Genomic DNA, 21,110 nt, shown 5'->3' with positions numbered 1-21,110 from the left:
ATCTCATGGTATATCCTATCTAGCACAAGAACAGGCACCCAGCTAGCAAAAAGCCTATTCCCCATTAAGTTACAAGACTGCTCAAGTCCTACAGCCTATAATCCAGCTCTGTTCCTCCTTTCCTACTCTGAAAGCTGCACAGTCAACGAAATTTTTGCCACAGTAGCATAGGTGCAGTGTTAAGGCCTAGCAGTCATTTATCACACTGTTGGTGACAAACCACTTACTGACTGCTGTACACAAGCTCCAACAAATTAAGCAACTCAGCAGTCTCTTGAGGAAAAAAAAAAAACACATAGGTTAGTTTTTGATCCCAAAGAGATTCATAATGGAATAAGAGAAATTTTAATCCTGGAATTTCGTTAGGAAGATGTATATACAGTATATGTCACAGAAAAGCTAAGAAAAAACACATGAACAAACAAATATAGAGAGATACAATCATTTTTTCAACATTTTGAAAGAGGTTAATGGGAAAACTGACCTGCTGAATCTAGAATCAGCAGCTACAAGAACTTTTGTCAGAAAGTACTTTTTATATTAAGGAAAAATGAGCTTAATAAAAGCCATCAACATCGGACAGGTACATAAAGCTGCACTCTGCATAAATAAAAACCAAAATAACAAAACATTCAAATATTGCAACGCATTAATCACTTCTGCCTCTCCTCCCACACCTCCATACATCCTCTCTCCCTTTGCCCCAAGGTTCTGCTGCTGGGAACTGAGCTTCCCTGAGGACTCCCTCAGTGATTTGCTCCTGTTGCAGTGGAGCAAGGCTGCCATCCAGTGGCACATCACGGAAGCTTCTCATCTAAAACGATGTGTCTCTTAAATAAACAAAGACTTAAAAACATAAGACTGATATTTGAAGGCGTGTTATTTGGGGTTTTTAGAATTGGGCACTGGGGGTGAGGGGGGAAAAACAAAAACAAAAAACAAAATATTACTGCTGAACTGATACACAGGCTGCTCAGAAAAGTGTGAGTGCCTCATCCCTGGAGGGCTCGAGGACACGGATGGGGCCCTGTGGAGCCTGAGCTGGAGAGGGCAATCATGGTGGAGTGGGGCTGGGGGATTCTGGGGACCCTTTCAACCCAGCCAGTCTGTAATTCTGTGATCCTATGAACTCACCTCCAGGCAGCGATCCTGCCACCTGCGAGCCAGCATCTCCAGAAGAGGAGGCCTGAACTTGTCCAGACCCAGCAGGTCAGGGAGCATCACACAGTGCATGGCAGCAAGCTGGCTCCACCCTGTTCAAACACAGAAGAACACATCAAAAACACTCTTTCTTTTCATCCTCCCTCAAAATGGAAGTATAACTGCACTGAATCACAGGCTTGAATTTCAAGCTTGCAACCCTCAGAGCATGTTCAACACACTAAATACTGAAAAGCTCCTAAGCACAAGCCACAGTCCTGAGTTCAAGACCATCTTCAATGATTTTTTGAAACAGTAGTTTCCATTATTTTCACACAGTGTCCTAAATGCAAGTTTGATGCCATTCATTTAAAGAAAGCTAATCATATAAATTACCACTAGGAAGATTATAGATGTTTTAAGGAGGTACGCCAGCACATCAAAGCACACATTTGTCCACCACTCTCACTCTTCCCATTTAAATCCTGCTTCACACTGGAAGCCTGAAATATTACTTAGTTAAGAGCTGTAAAGAGGAATCTATCAACCCCAAACAACACAATCTAAAATGTCCTGTAACGTACGCCAAAAACATGCTCTTAGTATTATGATCTACTTCAACTTGAGAAGCATGAGAAATACCTGCAATGAGCATATAGATCTCCATTTTTAATTTGTCAGCAATGGTGAACACAAAAATCTCAGTATTTGAACTAGCAAAGTTTTTCATGATGCTACAAGGAAAATAATAAGATCTAATTCTTGAAATTCCTATGAAAAAACACAGATTTATGGCTTAGCAATAAGGCATCAAAGCAAAGGTTTAAAGCAAATTCCCTGAAGCAATTCAGGAGTTGTGGGTTAGTTTGGTCTGTGTTAGGTTATTTGTGTGTGTGCCAATCTTCAGGGCAGAAAGTCATTCTTCACTATGGAGATGAACTTCTATTAGAAAAAAAATCAACACAAACCCCAAGTAGTCCAATTGAACAGTTTCTGTCTTCACTGCACTACAAATCAGATTTAAGCGATGTGAAGCTCATTTTTGTTCAGTTCTGAATATAAAGCATCACAAAAGGTTTAGCCTCCTGGTTTGTGCTACAGGCACTCCCAGAAGATCCCCAAGCTCCAGATGGAGCTGAGCCATTGCACTGAGAAGCAGCAGCCATACCCACGTGGAAGTACAGCAGTGGGACATGAACTGTGCATGCTGTAGCTGCAGTTTGGTCACTCACATTCTTCCTACTTTAAAAAGGTTCATTATTTTGTCAAAAAGCAACAGCAAAACAAGATACAGTCTGAAATCCAAGCTTTGACGTGGTCACTGAAAACTGAACTTCGACAGAAAGTCCCGGACAGACAAACCCCATCTGTTCACCCTCTAGCAGCAAATATGCAAAAATAAACTCATCACCTCTATTTCTTGAAAAGAAAAATACCTCCAAAGAACAAATTAAAGTCACATCATAACAATGATAAGGAACATTAGTTGAAAGTAAAAGACAATAGATAGAAAAAATGAGGAAAGATACCTTCATTTACTAAGAAACAGGTATGTAAAGGAGGAGCAGTGTCAGAGCCAGAGTGACCAGCTTCAGTGCTAGAAGAAACAGCAGGAGCAACTTGCAGAGGAAAGAAGAAGAAATAAAGAGAAAAAAATAGGAAAGTGAGGATAGCAGCTTCTGAAAAACAGATTAGTATCACTGAAGAATGAAAAACAAAACCGTGATAATATTAAACTTAAAAAGAAAAAAAAAAACTTCTAGGCTTTATAAGAAGCGGAGTGTGTCAGTGAGGAGAAGGCATGCAACTACAGAAAAACAGAGTCACTAGCATAACTCTGCATGTTTTGAGAAGAAGGTATTTGCAAATGAAAAGATCACAACTACGGACTTTGAAAGCTGAGCTCACTTCAGCAGCACTGTTGACTGCATTTCAAAGCAGGAGTTTTGCTTCTGTTTGGGTTTTTTTTCTGAAGACAGATTTCAAATTTGTACTGCTCATTACAACCAAACAGTAACAACCCAGAAACAATCCCTTTCAAACCTGGGCTGTCCCACCTATTCATCTAAAATGCTGCAGAACATACTGCTGATGATTAGTTTCAATATAGTTCCATTTTAAATTTTTCTCTATTCGAACAAGCTTGAACCTCAACCAGAGGAAAAGGCTGAGAACATCAAGCAGATGGATGTAAGGCATCCAGGGTAACACTACAGGCAAGCTGACAGGAAGGCACGTGCTCCAAGCAGCAGCTGTGATGTATTTGCTTTGTAAACTGTGTAATTTCTTGTGCAAATGCAATTTAAAATCAGTTCTAAACATTATACTCCCGTAATGCTCATTGTTGAACTTTATCACATGAAAAGACATGCAGACCTTATGGCATACACAGCTACAACCAGAGGTCAATGTGGAGATTTAGAGGACCCTATCTGACACCTCCTTCCTGCTGAGAAATTACCATATGTCATCCCCCTCTTTTATTCCGTTGCAGAACAACAATGGGTTCAAGCTCCTGAACAGATTAAGCATTGTCTTCTGTTTGCTTTTCATGCAGTGAAGTTCTATTGTCACTGGAGGACATCTGCATCAGGGACACTTTGCCATGCCTTCCACATGAATGCAGCACGATGGCACGTGTACAGTGACAGCATGAGCAGCAGAAGTCACTTCACAACAAAGACTGCTTTCAGCAGATGTATAAAAGAAGCTGTTCAACTTATGGAAAATAAATTTATGTGTTTTTGTGTTTGTTTGTTTGTTTGTTTCTTAAAACAAAATTGAAGACTTTGAAATTTCTCCCTGTTGCTGTTGTTCTCTGCCTGCAAGTGTCAATAATCATAACAGTCACTATGATGGAAGCAGCTGGCCCAATAGCAGAGTAGCACAGAGATGTGCTGAGCTCAGGACAAATACAGGTCAAATGGGTGGACATTCAGCACGTCATACTATGCATTAATCGTATCTATACTAATTGATTTTTAAGAAGCACTGGTAATTTATGAGCAGCAAGATGCTGTAAGTAGCAACAATGGGATATAAATGTATGACCTAAGGGTAGCATTCAAACTCTTCTTCCAGGAGCATTCTAGTCACACTGCCAAACACTGGTAAAACACCCCAAAACATCACAGTAAAGGAACTGTGCATATAATGCATATAATTTCTATTTTTATCAGTTATTTCTGATGAAGTTAAAAATACTTCCAGTGAGTACCCTGCACTGTGCATGTCTACCATCATAACGAGCAAAGCTGTTTCAAAAGAAAATTGACATTCTTTTCATTCAGGAAAGAATAACTGCAATATAACTGCACAGTTAAAAACAAAAGTATATGCTATCTCTGACAGATATGCTTCTTCTGGCATTGAACTTGCCCAAAAGATACCATCTCCGGGAAACACTGGCCTCTCTAGTACAAATTTTCCAAAGAAAAGTAAACAGCTAAAAAAACAGATCTAGAGACAAGAGCCCTACTGCACTGTTGTGGTTTTTTTTAATTTCCACTTTTTTGTCACTGACTGCTACTTCTCTACTTCTGCAGCATCCCTACACGAGAACAAAAGCCTGATGCATATCATTCCTGAAACTGGCTTCCTCTTTCAAAATACAGATGAAAACAAATTTGTATTCAGCACAAGAGTACAAGCACAAGCACCTCTGACAAGCAAGTTTCTTCTTTGGATATAAACAACCTCACTTTTGGATGCAAATGATAAAAAAATCACAACTGATGTGTCAGTTACCTGTTGTGCTTACCAGCTTCCTAATACAAGAGCAGTTTCATAGTTTAAAGACATACGTAAGGATATCCAAAATACAAAAGATAAATATCCATAAAAAATACAACAGTAAACATTTGTTTTCTGCAAAATGCAACCATTTTACAAATTGCAAATTGCTCCATACCTCAAAGAGGCAAAGTTTTAATAGCTTTTTTTTTTTTTTTTTAACTATAATTTTGGAAGAAATTACATGAGCAGACACTGTCTGTGTCCCCAGCAGCTGCAGCAAACATCTCACTGCTCCTTAGCTCTGCACTCAACGTAAAAAGGCTACGCCATGTTGTCACAGATTTACTTGTTTTTTCCATTAAGACGAATAACTCATTTGCCCCAGTGAACAGCAGCTTTTTAATTCAGCAGAGGTGGAGGCACCTCCATCCTCCCTCCATTCTCTGTGGGACTGCTTCTGGGCTGCTCCCACCACTTGAGGAATTAAAGTCTAACCTTATGTACATCCTTCTTTTGTATCACAGGTTGTTCTATGTTTTATATTTAGCCACTGTACTCATGAAATAAAAGAGAATGCAGATTCCTAAAGGATCCAGTATCATCCACTGCCATCTTTCATAAATACAGATAATAGAAACAGCAGCAGCAGTAGAAGCAGTGTTTAAAAAAAAAAATAAATCTCACTCCTTCTAAAAAGAAAGAGGAAATATTTATGTGTTTACATATGTTTCACCTTTATACTTCAGCTTATATGCATGGTATACATTTTTCTTCTACTCTGTAATAACTGTGAATGCCTTACAGACACCTCAATATCTGAAATTTAGGAAGCAATGAAAATACGCAAAAATTCCATGTCAGGGAATGACTCCATGTCAATATGAGAACTTTAAATTGATTCTTAAAAACTTGTTAATCACTACAACTTTCATCTAGAATATAACAGTACATTTGTAAACCACGTAGAAGCTAGTAACATTTTTATCACGTGATAACAACATGATGACTTCAGCACATGGAGCTGAGAAGACGTATGAAATTGTTCCGAAGAAAGTGATTTCTACCTTGCTTAATTTGTCCTTGGGCTGCATGACTTGCCATCGACGGAGGGGCCTTCACTTTTGACATTTCAGGAGTGCCTGGCCGGGGTGGCCTGAAGTAGGAGAGGAGGGAGCATGAAGAAGGAAAAGGCAAAAAGGGGAGAGAAATGAAGAAAGATTATTTGCTAAGATCCCGCATCTAAACAAACTTTGAAAGGCAATGGGCAAAGAACAGTCGTGCTGACATCAAGGAAGTATCTCATTTACAATTTCTAGCTTACCTGGTTATGTGCATTCGTATGTTTTGATTTACCTAGAATCCGACCTACTTTTTCATCTATTTAAATGCTATAAATATTAAAAAGAAGAGCAGAAACTGGCTTTCAGCCCTGTACTACGTTAACACTGACATTAACATATCATATTAACATCAGCCCCCATTATATTAACGTTGTAACTTCTGCAACCTGATTAAATACAACATTACCTTGGCATAAAAAAAATACTATTGCCATGAAAGAAGAAACACATTGGTTGCGTGGGTATTTAAAGTTCTTAAAGCCACTTGATACAGCAAACTCCACAGTAAAATTAAACAGAATTAAACACCGTGTTTGAATAGAGACTCTACACAGAAGTCATCACGTGTTAATAGGGGCACTGGTTCTACCTGGTTGGGCCTTTCTTCATGTGGTCTCCAATAAAGGTTGCATTGGTCATGCTCATCAGTGTGTTTGCCAGCGATATGACCGACAGGAGATGCTGAGTGGTGACAGCACGTGACACGCCGTACGTCCCCTTCCCCAATCCTTCTGTAACGGACACCTTCCTGCCCAACTCCATGCCATCATAGGATGGTTTGCCTACAGGCTGATTGTAGCCGGGAAGCATCAGAGACATGTGGCCTCCTCTAGACAGAAGGCCAAAGGACACTGAGCAGTGTGGCTTAAGCATGCCAAGACGATCAAGGCAAAGCTCATCTAGAACAGAATTCAAGCCCCAGGCATGAAGACAAGACATGAAAAGTTTTGCTGTATCCATGGTTAGGTTGTATTCTAGTAGAGTTAATGGTTTGGATTTGCTAGCACGATATTCTGGGTCAGTGTCTTCTCTTCTCTGCCTCATTGATTCTTCATCCTCATCTTCATCATCGAGAAGATGCTCCTTTATGTTTTCTTTGATGGTTTCCTTGACCTGCTGGAACAGGACAGCTGCTCGCTTACCAGTCAGGAAGGAGCCTCCCTTGTCAGACCCACCAGAGGCCTTCTGTAAATTCTCAGGAGAGATGAGGGCACTGTTGGGTCTTGCAGCCTCTTCGGTCAGCAGCTGAATTATCAGTGCTTCCACATCAAAGAAGAGCACATGTATATCTGGATCTGTCAAATTAGTCTTTATAGCTTGAACCATCAGAGAGTTATGTGAATATTTAGGTAAATTCCCCTACAAAAGAAAAAAAAAAAAAAAAAAAAAAAAGAATACTTTGATATTGTCACTGGATAATTGTTCTTATACATTTTTTTTGTATTTAATCAAAGGTGATGAAAGTTAGAAAAATCACATGGGCATAAAACATGAAAAATGTTCTTATATTATTGGCTGCCATTCTCATAACATCAGCAATTTTAGACTTGTGATCAAATCTTACAATCCTAAAATACAATAACTTCATTTACTTAAGTTTATCAGATAAACAGAACTCTAGATAAACTGCAGATTTCACAGCAGTTATTTTGAAACTAACAAGGTTTGCAGCTATTACACTGTGTTTACAAATACACACATGCATAACTACAGAGGTATAAGCCAGACTGTGAAAATAACTGATAACTTGTACAAACACTAATTTGGGACATACTTCTATTCCGTTCTTTATGCATCCTGATATTCCACAGACATGAACCAAAGAGAGTATCTTAAAAAGTCTTATATCCCCTAGACCACAAGAATATCCCCTACTGAAAGCCTGCTGACCAATAAAAATACATAAAACAGCCATTATCTGGTCTGTTTCAACCCCTGAGCTCAACAGTTGGAACACTTACAGGTGCATTTATCATGACAAATCACAAAGGCAAACATATTTACCTCTACATACATATTAACATTCTCTAATTGAAAAACTAGACATGCACTTTCAGTCCTACAACTACTTGGCTACTGTCAATTTCATACAGGATTTCATTAACAGGTGTCTGAAATCACAAATGATGTACATATATTATTTTTCCATTACACTTGTAGAGATCATCAAAATGCTGTTAGCACAAAGGAATATAATATTCATCATCTCACATTCACCAACTGCTTCAGGGTATGAAGTTAGTTTAGAAACAAATACGTTATTTTAAACCCCAAGGTTTACATTCACAGATTTTTGTATCTCAAATCATTCTGCATTTTCTCTTGCTGCTACGCTTTACACTCTTCAGATACAGAATATTTGTTTTTAAATGAGATTGCTTATTATAGAAAAATCTTCAGAGGAAAAACTAGACCTCCTGACGTGAGCTTTAGGTTTGGAAATCACCTGTCTGAAGCACTCAGTTTCCTTGATGAGCAGAACAAGAACAACCTCTCTATGCTTCATAGACAGATGTACAGGGGGAAAAAAAATTGTAAATATATATAAAATAAGTGTTGTTTTTTTTTTTTTTGTTTTGTTTTGTTTTTTTTTTAAGTGCCCTTTCATTGCTTTTTCAGTTCTGTTCAAAGACAACTTGCGCAGAGTTTGTTTACCTAGAACTAGTCTAGTTGTCTAGTCAAATTGCTGTATTTGATATTATAATCTTCATTTTTCTACATAATACTTTTTTTTTTTTTTTTAAATTTTCAGACTCTTAATTTAAGGCTGGTAATATTCTGATGAATGCCCACATTCTATTCCATGGAGCAGAAGTGGAGGAGAGCAAGTACAACCTGTGGTAAGTTTGCTGCACCCACTTTCCTGTCAGCGGGCAGTTCTCAGTAGTGAGTTGTACTTGTCATTGCCACAGCCTCAGCCAAGTTTCAGGCACTGCATGCACCAAAGACTAGCCTTCCCTTAAAATCTATACTCTTCTTTTTTGCCTCCACCAAAAGACAACTCGCTGCCTTGCAGAAGGTTTCAATCAATGCTAGGACAAGACCTCCTGCTCTTCTCAGGTAAATCCTGAGAACACACAAACCATGCTCATTAAATAACTTTTCCATAAGAAGCAAATAACAGGTAATTGGAACCAGAAGAGAAATAACTAAATGTCAATACATAATTACAAATCCTGTTCTAAAATTCATTGATTTTTTTAACGTGTTCCTTATTTACCACAAAAACCTAGTTAATTTCTTTGACTGTAATGTAAGAAACTTTTTACATAAGGTCTCTGGTAATGACGCAAACTATAAAATTAGAAGTAAAATAATCAAACTCCTTTGGTTATTAATCCTCATTGCCCTGTGGGACAGAACACATTTTGCAGTGCTATGCACCATTTCTCTGCGGGTAGCAGTACCTTCCTGTTAGGGTCTCCTGTGCACAAAGCACAAATATCTGCACTGCATGCACAAGCACAACATCACTTACTAAGTGATACTGACAGTCATACAGGATGCAGAAGAAATACTGTGCACAAATCTGAGCATACGCTGCTCTGAAGAATGACCTCTATAAGTGACAGCTCTTTTCCAACCAGAATAGAGAAAAAAGTTAAACAAAATAGAACACCTGAAACTGGAAGCGGCTCTCTGCTGCTCCCTGGTGGTCAAAACTCGGCCCACTAGAACATCACCAGCACTTTCAGTGAAGAGAAAAGCAAAAAGAAAAATGCAAGCGTTTTTCCCTAGGATTCCAGTAACATTTTTGAGTTACAGGCTAATCAAATTCCATAGCTTTAAAGACTACTATAAAGGGAAAAATGATGAACTGCAGCAGATTGGAATCAGAATATCTTTATTAATTGATTTTACATATATAAGGGACAGAGTCACAGCAATGCTGAGGTTAGAAATCCTCTAATCCCAATATCTGCTCAAAGCAGAGCAAACTGTTCAGGGCAGGGACAGCTTCTTACATACTTCTCTAGCATACAACTCCGAGGCTATTTTTCCAGTTTCCCAGATATTCCTTCCAATATAATAAAATTTGCTCTCATACAAAACCAAACCAAAAATAAAGAAAGCAATATTTGGATTGTGATGATCTCAATTTAACAAATTCATCATTATGATCCCTAAATGTCTGTCAGTGAAATAAAATATCTCAAGAATCATAGCTTTCCTAGCAGAGGCAAGGAATAATGACCATTCTACTTACAGATGCTTACATCTGCTATACACTGATGCCTATCCATGCTTTATCTTCCTACACCAATAAACAAACCCAAAAAACAAACCCAAAAAACAAAGCCCTTCTCTTTCATCTAGCTACATCCTGGCAGCTGTAGTCAGAAAGGTGATTCCGGGTGGATTTCCCTCAGAAAGGTCCTAAACTTCTGTACAGAAGAGTAGTGAGAGAAATCCCTAACGAGCAAAGATCAGCAAGAGAAATCCCAGCAGTTCTTTCAGCACACGTTACTCCTCCATCAGCTTTTAGCTTCTTACGTTTGCTTCTGCAGACGTAACTGTTTAGGTTTAAACAGTCTGGGAAAAAAACTGTTCCTGCTAAAGGATTTAATACGGTCACAAGCAAATCTAACACTACTCTCTTGTCTGGAGATTTTAATCCCAGGCGTGAAGAAGACTGAAATAATAAAAACATAGGTACCACAGGGTTCTCATTTATTGTCAGAATATTCTTTTGCTTGTCTTGAGGTTCTTTTAAATACCTAAAATGTCCTCTCATATGCAAAAAGAAAACATTTGCAGAAGAATATGAACTCATAATCTTACTTGTTCTTAACAGACATTGAGATATTAACAAACACATACTGACATGACAATTACATAGACCCACACTTAGCAAGAAGAATGGTATTTTCCATTTCAAAAGGGCAGTAACAGAAATAGAAAAATATTTTAATTTCTTTCATGAGCCACGTTTAAAAAAAGAAATCATAAAAAGTTTTCAAGTTACAAAGATAGGCCAGATAAACTAACTTAAGGTCTTTTCAAACCTTACTGATCCTATGAATGCAGGACCCTACCAAGGCCAGGCAGATCAACCTCAGGTCTTTCTATTAAAATATCAGAGTGGCTTGGATAAGAGTCTTTCAAACGAAGACCGAGTCAGACGCTGCTCTGGAAGCAGACCAAGAGGAACACAGCTTACTTTGTCAGATGCCTCAGAAGCCAGCAGGTTGGTGGCCAAGGTCTGCAGCTTCTGGTGTGCCACGTTCTTCAGGGCAGCCAGGCTGCGCCGTGTCATGGCCTGCTTCAGGTTGACAGCGGGGTGGCTCAGGGAGTCCACAGCTGCAGGCAGCGCCTCATCACAGGCATTCAGGATTTCAACTGCTGTTATTCCCATCACACATCTGTCCAGAGCACCTTCAAGCATCGTGAAAAACAGCAGGTTAAGCAAGAACAATGCAGAATACCCCCAAAATCACAATACAACGGGATGCAACGCACAGAAATTTCAGAGGTGCTAACAGCTATTTTTAGTAGTAATATTCCTCAAGGAATGGGATTTCCCCAACTTTCTAACAGGCTGAAGTGTGCAAAGAAAATATTAATAAAAATCAAAACAAGTTAAAAAATAAACAGTGTGATCCTGCACTGCACACACTGGAGACTGCATGGGCCCAGCATGGAGCAGAATCTTGTTCTCAGCTCTTTGATTTCCCTTTCCCATCCTCCAACTATCATGGCTTAAACATCCCATGATGGATATCAGATTCCTTTTTGTTTCCTAAAGCTTCAGAAACAAACAAAACAAAACACAACAAAACAAAACAAAACAAAACAATCACCAAGTGCCTTTGGTTGGAAAAGATTTTAAGGATCAATTAGTTGCAACTCTCTGCTACAAGCAGGGTTGAAATTCTCATCTCGATTTCACAGAATCACAGAATGGCCTGGGTTGCAAAGGAGCACAATGCTCATCCAGCTCCAACCCCCTGCTGTGTGCAGGTCACCAACCAGCAGCCCAGGCTGCCCAGAGCCACATCCAGCCTGGCCTTGAATGCCTGCAGGGATGGGGCATCCACAGCCTCCTTGGGCAACCTGTGCCAGTGCCTCACCACCCTATGAGTGAAAAACTTCCTCCTCATATCCAACCTAAGCCTGCCCTGTCTCAGTTTAAGACCATTCCCCCTTGGTTCTATCACTATCCACCTAAACAGCCATTTCCCTTCCTGTTTATATCCTCCCTTCAAGCGCTGGGAGGATTATTTCACAATAAGATGAAAATAATATTTGGGTATTATTGTAGGTTTGGGATTTTTTTCTTTAAGTGAATTTAGGCGTTAGAAGGTAGTTACATACAGCACAGACATTTTTTTTCCTCACTTTCTCCCCTTCAACAAAGACATTTCTTACAATCAAGCTTGCAATTTCATGCCCTGTTGCCCATTCTGTTCATTTGTCTTAATCACTGTCTTCTAAAGGGAAGATCAGCCCCCTTAATAACAAAGGAAAACAAACTCCAGATAAACAGAATTTAGCACTATCCTTCACTTTACAGAAGAAGATGCTAATGATTCTTAAGGTGCTGAACTTCTACGCCAAACTTTCAGGCAAACTGAGGAAGCATATGTGCTGACAAACTGGAAAGTGGGAAAGCAAACATGAAGAAGAAGGCCAAAGCAAGTTAGGCTTCTCCAAAACCAAGTAAGTCATTTTAAACACTGAAGTACGTATTTAACAAAGGTTTATTTAATCTACAAACTTTGAGAACATGGGAAGGGAAAGACAGAAAGCGTGAAAACAATTAACACTTCTCTCAGATGCAACTTACACAGATTACCAAGCATTATTAAAAAAAATTGATTAAACAACATCTGACTGTAACCATACCAGTATCCATTTGCCAGACGTACACGGACCCATCAGAGCATCCCACCACCAGGTAGTCATCAGAAGGCCTCCACTTGATCACTTGAATAGGAAAGAGGTGGCGGGATGCCAGCATGATGCACTTTTTCTCACGCAGACTGAGAAGACCTACAGAGTGATCACTGGCCACAGAGCAAATACAGTGCTGGACTCTTGCCTTTAAAAGAAACAAACAGATACAGGTTAATCCTAATGGAGGCAGTTTGCTTTTAATACTCTCATCTCCGCTGAATCAAGCACAACGATTAACAACGTATTTTCTAAGAAAAACACAGGGACAGAAATACACAGCAGAACTTGCTGTCATCCCACTGGACCAAACTCTTCCAGAAGCAAACCACTCATAATTGTAAAGTCAAAAGGCTGTCAGACCAGCCATCTCTGCAGAGCTGAGGAGTATCTCTACCTTGAAAAAACGTTATGCACTGAACCAACAACTGTTCAGTGCAGCCATGCACTTACATATTTGTTTGCTCTTACAATGGTCAGAAACCTTTTGATTTTCCACAAAAGGCTAATTATTTTCTATCAGTGTTTTACAGACATTTAAAATCTGAATAGGAAGCAACTGTGAATTTGTTTATTTATCTGGAAAAAAAAAAAAAAGACCTAGTCATCTGACAAAATAAAATTCTGAATACTAACTCTCAATCTCATCACATTTATATAATTGCTTTTGTTTTGTTGGGTTTTTTTTTTTTTTTTTTTTTTTTTTTTTTTTTTACTCTAGAGGCTGAAATATTTTACCTAACAGTGATGTGTGATCCTTACTAAAACAAGGAAAAAAAAAAAAGAAAGGCCAGGCACTGTGATGCATGAGACAGAACACTCAGGTCCCTGGCACACATTTATGAATACTCCCACAGATGAAGTCACTGTGAAATATTCTGTAAACAATTTGAATAGAAAATTTGTATTTTCTTCCAACTCTTCCTAGACTTGGAGTGTGCATTAATATTTCAGTTTAAATTCAAAACTTTACATCTATATTCAGTTCAGATTAACTTGTCAAGTCACAAATGTTTTCAAAGGTACATCCAAGGCAAATTAGCATCACAGCAGAGAGAGGCAGTGCAGAGGTACAGGAAATGTGTTAGAGAAACACAGGAATGAAAGTGAGGGCAACAAAGCAGAAGAATGTTCAGAAAGAGAACAAGGGAAGAAAAAACAAGGAAACAAAAAGCAGAGAAATTGTCTTGAACAAAAAAAGAGAAACTGTGATTCTGAAGTAAATCAATGTCATTACATGCATTAAATTCTTTCTGCTCAACCAAGCTATGAAAAATGAAATTTCATTCAAAATCTATGGGCTAACTTAGCGTGTCTTGCCTTAGCCTCAAACCTCATCAGAGAAATAAGTTCACTTCATGTGGCAGAAATGTTCTCCCACTGTTAATGCTGTATAATCATATAAAGCCAATCATTTCCTTAGCTAGCCATGTTTGAATATCCATTTTTTCTATTTTTAGTCATTTCTATAGCTAAATCATGGTGTGAACACAACCAAAATTAACAGAACGATCACATTATTTTTAAATGCCTATAAGGGTCATACTTGAGCTCAGACCTGGAGCTTTGGTATTTCAGATTGCATTCACGTTTTCAAGAAGGATTTAAGAGGCTGCAGCATTTATGGGAAGCGTATGACAGGTTATCAGAACATATTATTTAAAACTTACACTACAGTTTTCTGGTGGAACTAGAAGCTGTGTAATTTCTCCACCATGTACACAGAAGATATGTTTCATCTCTCCAGAAAATATATCCCATATGATGACTGAGAAATCCACACCACCTGAGATCAAATACCTTTGATCATAACGAGAAGAAACCTGATGAGGATACAGTAAGCAAGTAATTTTGTTTCGATGACCTCTGAGAGTCCGGTGAGGTGGCCAACCTGAGAAATGGGGTAAAGTCAGGGTCAGGGGGGGAGAAAAGTGGAAAAGAGGGATAAAAAACGTTTTAAATTTTGACAGAATAAACAAAACAGAGCACTGCCTGTGATTAAAAAAAAAAAATACATATACTACATTTTTGCCAGATGTTTTTAAAGAATTTGCCTTGCCTTGCTTTAAAAGATTCGCTGTTTTTTGTTTTAACTTCACATGGTCTTGATGACTCCTGTGGCTGCACCATCTCACAATTTTCAGCTGTCTTAAAACAGCCGACCTCCTAAGATAATCCCATCAGAAACAAAAATACAGAACAAACAAAACCACCGCACTCCACAAAGGTCTGGAAAAAGAAAAAAAAATACCAAGCTTTTCCCACTTGAACATTAATTTTTCTAGAAATGTAATCAAATGAGAGCAATATCAGAAAAACTGCAAAATCTTATTTAGCAGTAGCCACAGGAGAGCCTGAGCAGAACAGGTACAAATGACAAATTTAAATTTAGAAGAAAAACAACTTTTGTGAACATAGTGCAGGAACAATGAGTCCTCTCTACTGAGATCAGTTAAAAACCACTGTCACTGTAACCTTCCAACCAATGAAAACTACCTTTTCAGTTGGCAATTTAACAAAAGGAGGTCAGTAAATAAATACCAGAGTCAAGTATCCTATGGAATGTGTGCATGACATAGTAGAAGTTTCTTACTATAATTATGCTCTCCAGCAACAACTGCAAATCTTACACAGAAAACATAGAAGCACTTCTGTATTTTATGAGTGTAAGAATCACCAACAGTCATTTGCAGAATAACACATCAACTTAAAACAACTCACATTTAAAAATAATCATCTGTATAAACAATATGACATAACTGACAACCTCACATATATACATACACACATACACATCCACATTTGCACACTTGAAAAACATTCACACATCATTTCCAGTTGCCAGCATTTGCAAAAAAATCCTGGACTCAAACACCTTTTTGGAAACTTTATGAAAGTACAAAAGCAACACTATCTGGCATCAAAAAGTGCAACAGCAGGACAACGTATCACGTCCACCAGCTACACTACACACTAGGAGGAATTCTCATTTCAGTGTGTACTCACAGACACCTCAGTACTCAGCTGAATGTGCTGCCTGTCTTTTCTCTGGCACCCCAGAAACCCAGGAGAAACACGTGAACTCCTCCAGTGAAGGAGTCCTCCTTCAAAAATACATTTAGACTGCCCACAGTTAATTCGTTACCTAGCTTCCTCATCACAACGTAACATCAGAGTTATGAAGAGTATAGCTATCCAACTCCTGTCTTTACTGCTCTCTTTGCAGGACTATTTTGTATTTCAGTGTATGTAATAAGAGAGAAGCACACACTGTCATGCAGTTGTGCCTTTTAAAAGCTGGTTAGCATACCTCTCCTAAGCATATGCTCTCCTTGCAAAAGCTGAACTATAGCAGTTTGGGTTGCTGGCACAATGACAATGCTTCCATCTTCCCGACCACAAACCAGCCGCCCGTGGGCTGGAATGTACACACTGGCTGTAACCTTCAGTGGTTCCTTGATGTTTGGTATTAAGCTCAGTTGGTCTATAATTCCAGCTGGGCGAGGAGTAAGTTTATCAAAAGCTTCCTGGAGGGATATCGAAGTTGTTGCTTGCAGTCCTGTTGGAACGGAAAGAAAAAAAATAATTGAAGAACCAGAACAGGAATGCCTTCGTTAAGAGATTTCAAAGTTACAACTTTTAGCGTGTCACAACACTTTGTTCAAAGTAAAAGATACATTTTTGACTGGCTACCCCAGGGCCAGGGAAGCTACACCAGGAAGCAATACATGAGAGACTGGGAAAACATGCGATTTAAGCTACAAGAAGTTATTACACAGGCAGACAGCACATGGCACTTCCAGACATCATAGCTGGAATTTGGGGAGAAAGCAATTAAAAAGTAATAACTGAAAGGTGTCCAGCATAAGATTTTGATCATATATTAAAAACTTCAAGTTACTAGAGCTCTAACAAGAGGCCAGCAATTAAAGGAAGAAGAACAACAGAAAAGCTTCACGCATTTGCAGGAAAAGCAACGGTGCTTTATCCAGCAACAAAACACACAAAAAACAGAGACGCTCACAAACAGATCTAGCAAAAGACTCTGTCACACCTACCTTTTGCACAGTCTTGTTCCAACGTATCAGGAACACTCCAAATGCACAGCCTCCCTGAAGAGTCTCCTTGGATCAGCAGATTAGAGAAAAACTCCCTTTGTCCATAGAAAAATCGGGTGACTGGGGGACATATTAGTAACTGGTGAAAAGAAAATAAATTTGAAAAACTTCAGACACAGGCCGTCTATGCACAAATCTGAATGTTTACTTTTCCCACAGAATCCACTGTGTATTTTAGAAAGCAGAACAAAAACCAACTGCTATATGCTTTATCATTTTTCTAGTAGGAAAGGCCAAATATAGCAACATGAATCAGATGGAAACCATGATTAGTTATAAAACAAATCAGTTCTAAGGGAAAGAAAAAAATCTAGAATACATATATATCCTAAATATATATTTTTGTTTAAAATTTATGCTCAAATTTGTCAACAGTTTAAATAGCTAAGATAAAGAAAGGATTCCTACAATAGTTCAGCAATGACAGTATTTGTAAATCAGACAGTCACTTATACTTGTAGCAGAATAAATGATTAGGCATATCACACATCTGTTTTATAGCAGATGCAGTTCACAATGCGATATGAAAACAAAGCACAGTTCAACAAGGATTTTAGCCAGAACTGGCATTTCTTCACACTGGGAAAATCTAAGCTTTTCAACTCAGAATCAGAACATCAGGCACTGATGAATGACAAACTCTTATCATATGAGAACTGAAGACTCATTTGACCACAGACTCATCTCTGCAGATGTCTACTTCCTCTAGTAAAAGAAAAAAAAAAAAAAAAAGGATCCTGAAGGTCTACATTGTAAAGAGAAAAAAGATGTCATGACGTTTGCATACTTCAACACTCTGAAGGAGTGTTATCCACAAAGGAAAATACAAAAGAAACATATTTTACCTGTTTATCTGCTCTGTCCAATACACTGTACAACAAAGGAGGAATTAAATTTTCTACTGCTTTCCCCACATCTCTACGAAACAAGTCACTGGCTGGAAGACAGCTGAGTTTAAGAACAAAAGGAAAAGATTAAAATTCCTCGTGACAAGATTAATTGCTGAATCATTAGCTAACTACATGAAATGCTAGGTTCTTAAGCAAAAACAATGTCCAAGCCCTAAAATGTTATATTTTTCAATTGTCAAAACAATACATTACAGACCACTGCTGTAATCACTGCTTAAGGAAATATTTAAATGATATTTTGATTTGTTAAAATGCAAAACACGCTCCTTGCCATCACACATTCTCCAACAGCTACCATAAAGAAGTGAAAGAGTTATCAAAACGCTAGAAAACAGTGGGACAAGCCTGGCTGAAACAACCTCATTCACAGATCCTTGCTTTGATGTGACATATCTACAGGACGCACACTTTCAGGTTTGCTCATGAAATAACAGTTCCCATAACTTCCACATGATCTTGTAATATAATACAAGCCAAAGATACACAGAGTTTATTCAAAATTTCCCACGTGCTCATCTAAAAACAAAAAAAGCAGTGTTCACTGTTGAGTACCTGGCTGGTAATTTATATATGAAGCTTTGACCATCTTCTGTCCACACGATCACTTTATCAGCTGACACAAAGTCACCACCAGTCCAGGTCTGTTCGTTCTCACTAGGGACCGAGCATAAAAGGGAATAATCTCCAGCATCAAAAACCTGAGAAGAAACAGAAAAGTCTATCACCAGCTAATCACAGATTAAAATGTCCATGTGGCAATGAATTTTGGTTTCAACAGAGACAACCTAAAAGGGCTGAGAACAACTTGCTCTGAGTGTCTTACTGGCAATTTAATTACATCAGCTACTGCAGTGAGAATAAGATAGCTTACCCTCCAGTATTTAGAGCACACCACCAACAACGACCGCTGGGTAAATGCACAGAAAGAAATGCTTTGACAGTTTTGACAATAAATAGGTTTTGACTCCTCTTCAAATACGGGTGTTGTGTCCTAAAAAAACAAAACAAACAAAACAAAACCAACAAAAAAAACAATTAAAAAGTAACATTAACGGCACACATTTTTAAATAAAAGGCAACTAAACCAAGCTATTACTTACTGTCCTAACAACTTCAAAAAAGGCATTTACCGATGGTTTCAATCTTGCTCAAATTATGAGCTGGTCAACGTTTCTGTGAATCCTAACTGAAACAAGTACTTAGGCTTCATTTTGATACTCCTATTGCTAAAACCTATCTCAAATCTTAGCTCTGTGATGAAAAAGTCAAGCCTGCAGATGCGAGTAGCACATACACAGGAGCAGGAGTAAGGAAGTGATGAGAAATGGGACACCTTGCAGGAAGGTGGGACACTGCTGCCACTCCCCACCTGCCAAGTCTGGCCATGTCCTCCTGTTCTCTTGAGTCTGTGCAGCTCCAGCCACAGAATCATGCCACCTGGTGTATGTTTGAGCACTCTTACCAGGCTGGTTATAAACGCTTGACTGAATCAACCAGAAGTGTGCAGGCTTCCATTAACGAAACAACAAGAAAAAAAACAAGACCAGAGGCAGAGACGATTAGGACAGCCATGCAGTTAAAACAGAAACAGGTGCTCAAAAGTCCCAGATTACAGTTCCTTACTCTGCTACAGATCTCTCTGCCATAACACTATCTTCCTGAAATTGTATTTCCCCATCTTACAAAAATGAGGAAAAAACATCTTGTCCTACAGGACAAACCACTGAAATACTCTGACAGTGTGACAGTAACCAGCCCCTGAAACTGGCAGTCTTTTCACAGGAAAACATGCATATGGCAATCAGATAACAAGATGACACCCAGCTGATTTTTTCTTAGCTAAAAATGAACTTAGAACATGACAGAAAACGTGATGGAAAAGGGACTAGGCAGTTTCATTAGATGCCAGATGGCAGACTTCTAAGGAGAAACCAAGCCTTCTATTTTTCTTAGATCTGCAAGAGCATGCAGCATTCTCCTTTGTGACTTAAACCTAGTGAACTCCTCAGCTGGACAGATTAGCTGTGCTAATGTGATAAGCTGTGCTTAGTGTGATCGCCCTTGATGAATTACCTGGCTTCTCAGCAGCCAGCTGAAACTAAGCAGATTCAGCTCAGCTCTTTCTTTCAAGGTTCTCACTATTCCAAATGGCCTATGTTGTGGTCAACACCTGTTACTTAAGTCTTTGCGTTTTTTACTCATATACTCTTCACTGCTTACTCTTTTAATTTCTTAATATAACTGTTAAATGTGATATTAGCTAAACCGTGATCAGTTGCATGACAGGTGTTTTCAGAAGTGCCTCGATAGCAAATGGCTTCATCAATCTCAAAATTTTAAAACAAAAAATACTAATAATGTCTTTGTCATCCTCTGACAGGACTATAAGCGAGTAATTCCATTACACTGGTCTTCCAACTTAACTCAGACTTGGTTGCTTTTCTGATATAAACACTCCTGAAACATAAAAATGGAACTAGTTTTGTTTACGTGTTATTTATAATGTTATTTTGTTCATAGTTGCTAAACAAGTATAATAATCTATGTCTTCGATTTGTTTCTCTTAATAGATCATTCGCAAGAAAAGCTTGTTAAATCTCCTTTAAGAGTTTTACTGATCGGTACATAGGAAAGCAGAAATTACCAGTAAGACTGAGCTGTGGATAACTAATAATGAATACTGGGAAGTATTATGCTCTCTGGTCAGTAAGTCTTTCAGACACCTTCACATCTCACATCTTCATCAGAACAGAGTCCCAGAAAAAAATTCTGGTTATCAACAGCCAACAGTAAGTGTCCTGTGAGACTTCTGGGGCATACCAGTAATACAAAAGCCTTTGCTTACCTGCATGCGATTAACTTCAGATGTTATTATCCATACTTTGAGGATGCCAGTCACTGAAACTGCTACAACAGTGTCCTCTGGAGAAAAAAACAAAAAATAAGCTGGTAAGTACAAGAAGGTCTTCGTTGTGTTACACACTGTGTATATCTGAGTACAAACACATCTGACAATACTTCAACACTGGAATTTATCAAAACCATCTTGAAACGTTTGCTTCAGAATCAAGAAATTACTTTGCAAAACAGCATGCTAGAAGCACATGCACACAAACGTGAAAGCACTGAATCACTGCAAGTCTCATGACAGAGAAGCAAGCACTCTTAATGATTATCTAGGGCTCAAAATA

General features: G+C 38.5%; 1 protein-coding gene across 3 annotated transcripts in view; it reads right to left on the bottom strand.

The window, feature by feature from the left end:
* WDR7 (WD repeat domain 7) overlaps positions 1-21,110 on the bottom strand; it is a 110,947-nt gene that overhangs the window by 75,532 nt on the left and 14,305 nt on the right. For 2 of the 3 annotated variants that reach the window (XM_052670023.1, XM_052670025.1), the window contains exons 6-18: positions 20,765-20,841; positions 18,791-18,910; positions 18,472-18,617; positions 17,854-17,956; positions 16,949-17,087; positions 16,201-16,449; positions 14,561-14,781; positions 12,843-13,038; positions 11,158-11,372; positions 6,586-7,355; positions 5,940-6,028; positions 2,670-2,759; positions 1,135-1,253 (exon numbers count right to left, since the gene is read on the bottom strand). In XM_052670023.1, coding sequence (XP_052525983.1) covers positions 1,135-1,253; positions 2,670-2,759; positions 5,940-6,028; positions 6,586-7,355; positions 11,158-11,372; positions 12,843-13,038; positions 14,561-14,781; positions 16,201-16,449; positions 16,949-17,087; positions 17,854-17,956; positions 18,472-18,617; positions 18,791-18,910; positions 20,765-20,841 — 2,534 coding nt within the window. The remainder of the gene's footprint in view (positions 1-1,134; positions 1,254-2,669; positions 2,760-5,939; positions 6,029-6,585; positions 7,356-11,157; positions 11,373-12,842; positions 13,039-14,560; positions 14,782-16,200; positions 16,450-16,948; positions 17,088-17,853; positions 17,957-18,471; positions 18,618-18,790; positions 18,911-20,764; positions 20,842-21,110) is intronic. The other variant, XM_052670026.1, reaches the window with a different exon arrangement.

The sequence above is a fragment of the Tympanuchus pallidicinctus genome, unplaced genomic scaffold (genome assembly GCF_026119805.1).
Source record: "Tympanuchus pallidicinctus isolate F22 unplaced genomic scaffold, pur_lepc_1.0 scaffold9, whole genome shotgun sequence".
NCBI lineage: Eukaryota > Metazoa > Chordata > Aves > Galliformes > Phasianidae > Tympanuchus > Tympanuchus pallidicinctus.
Note: the sequence above shows the minus strand (reverse complement) of the source record. Positions and strands in the feature narration are given on the sequence as shown.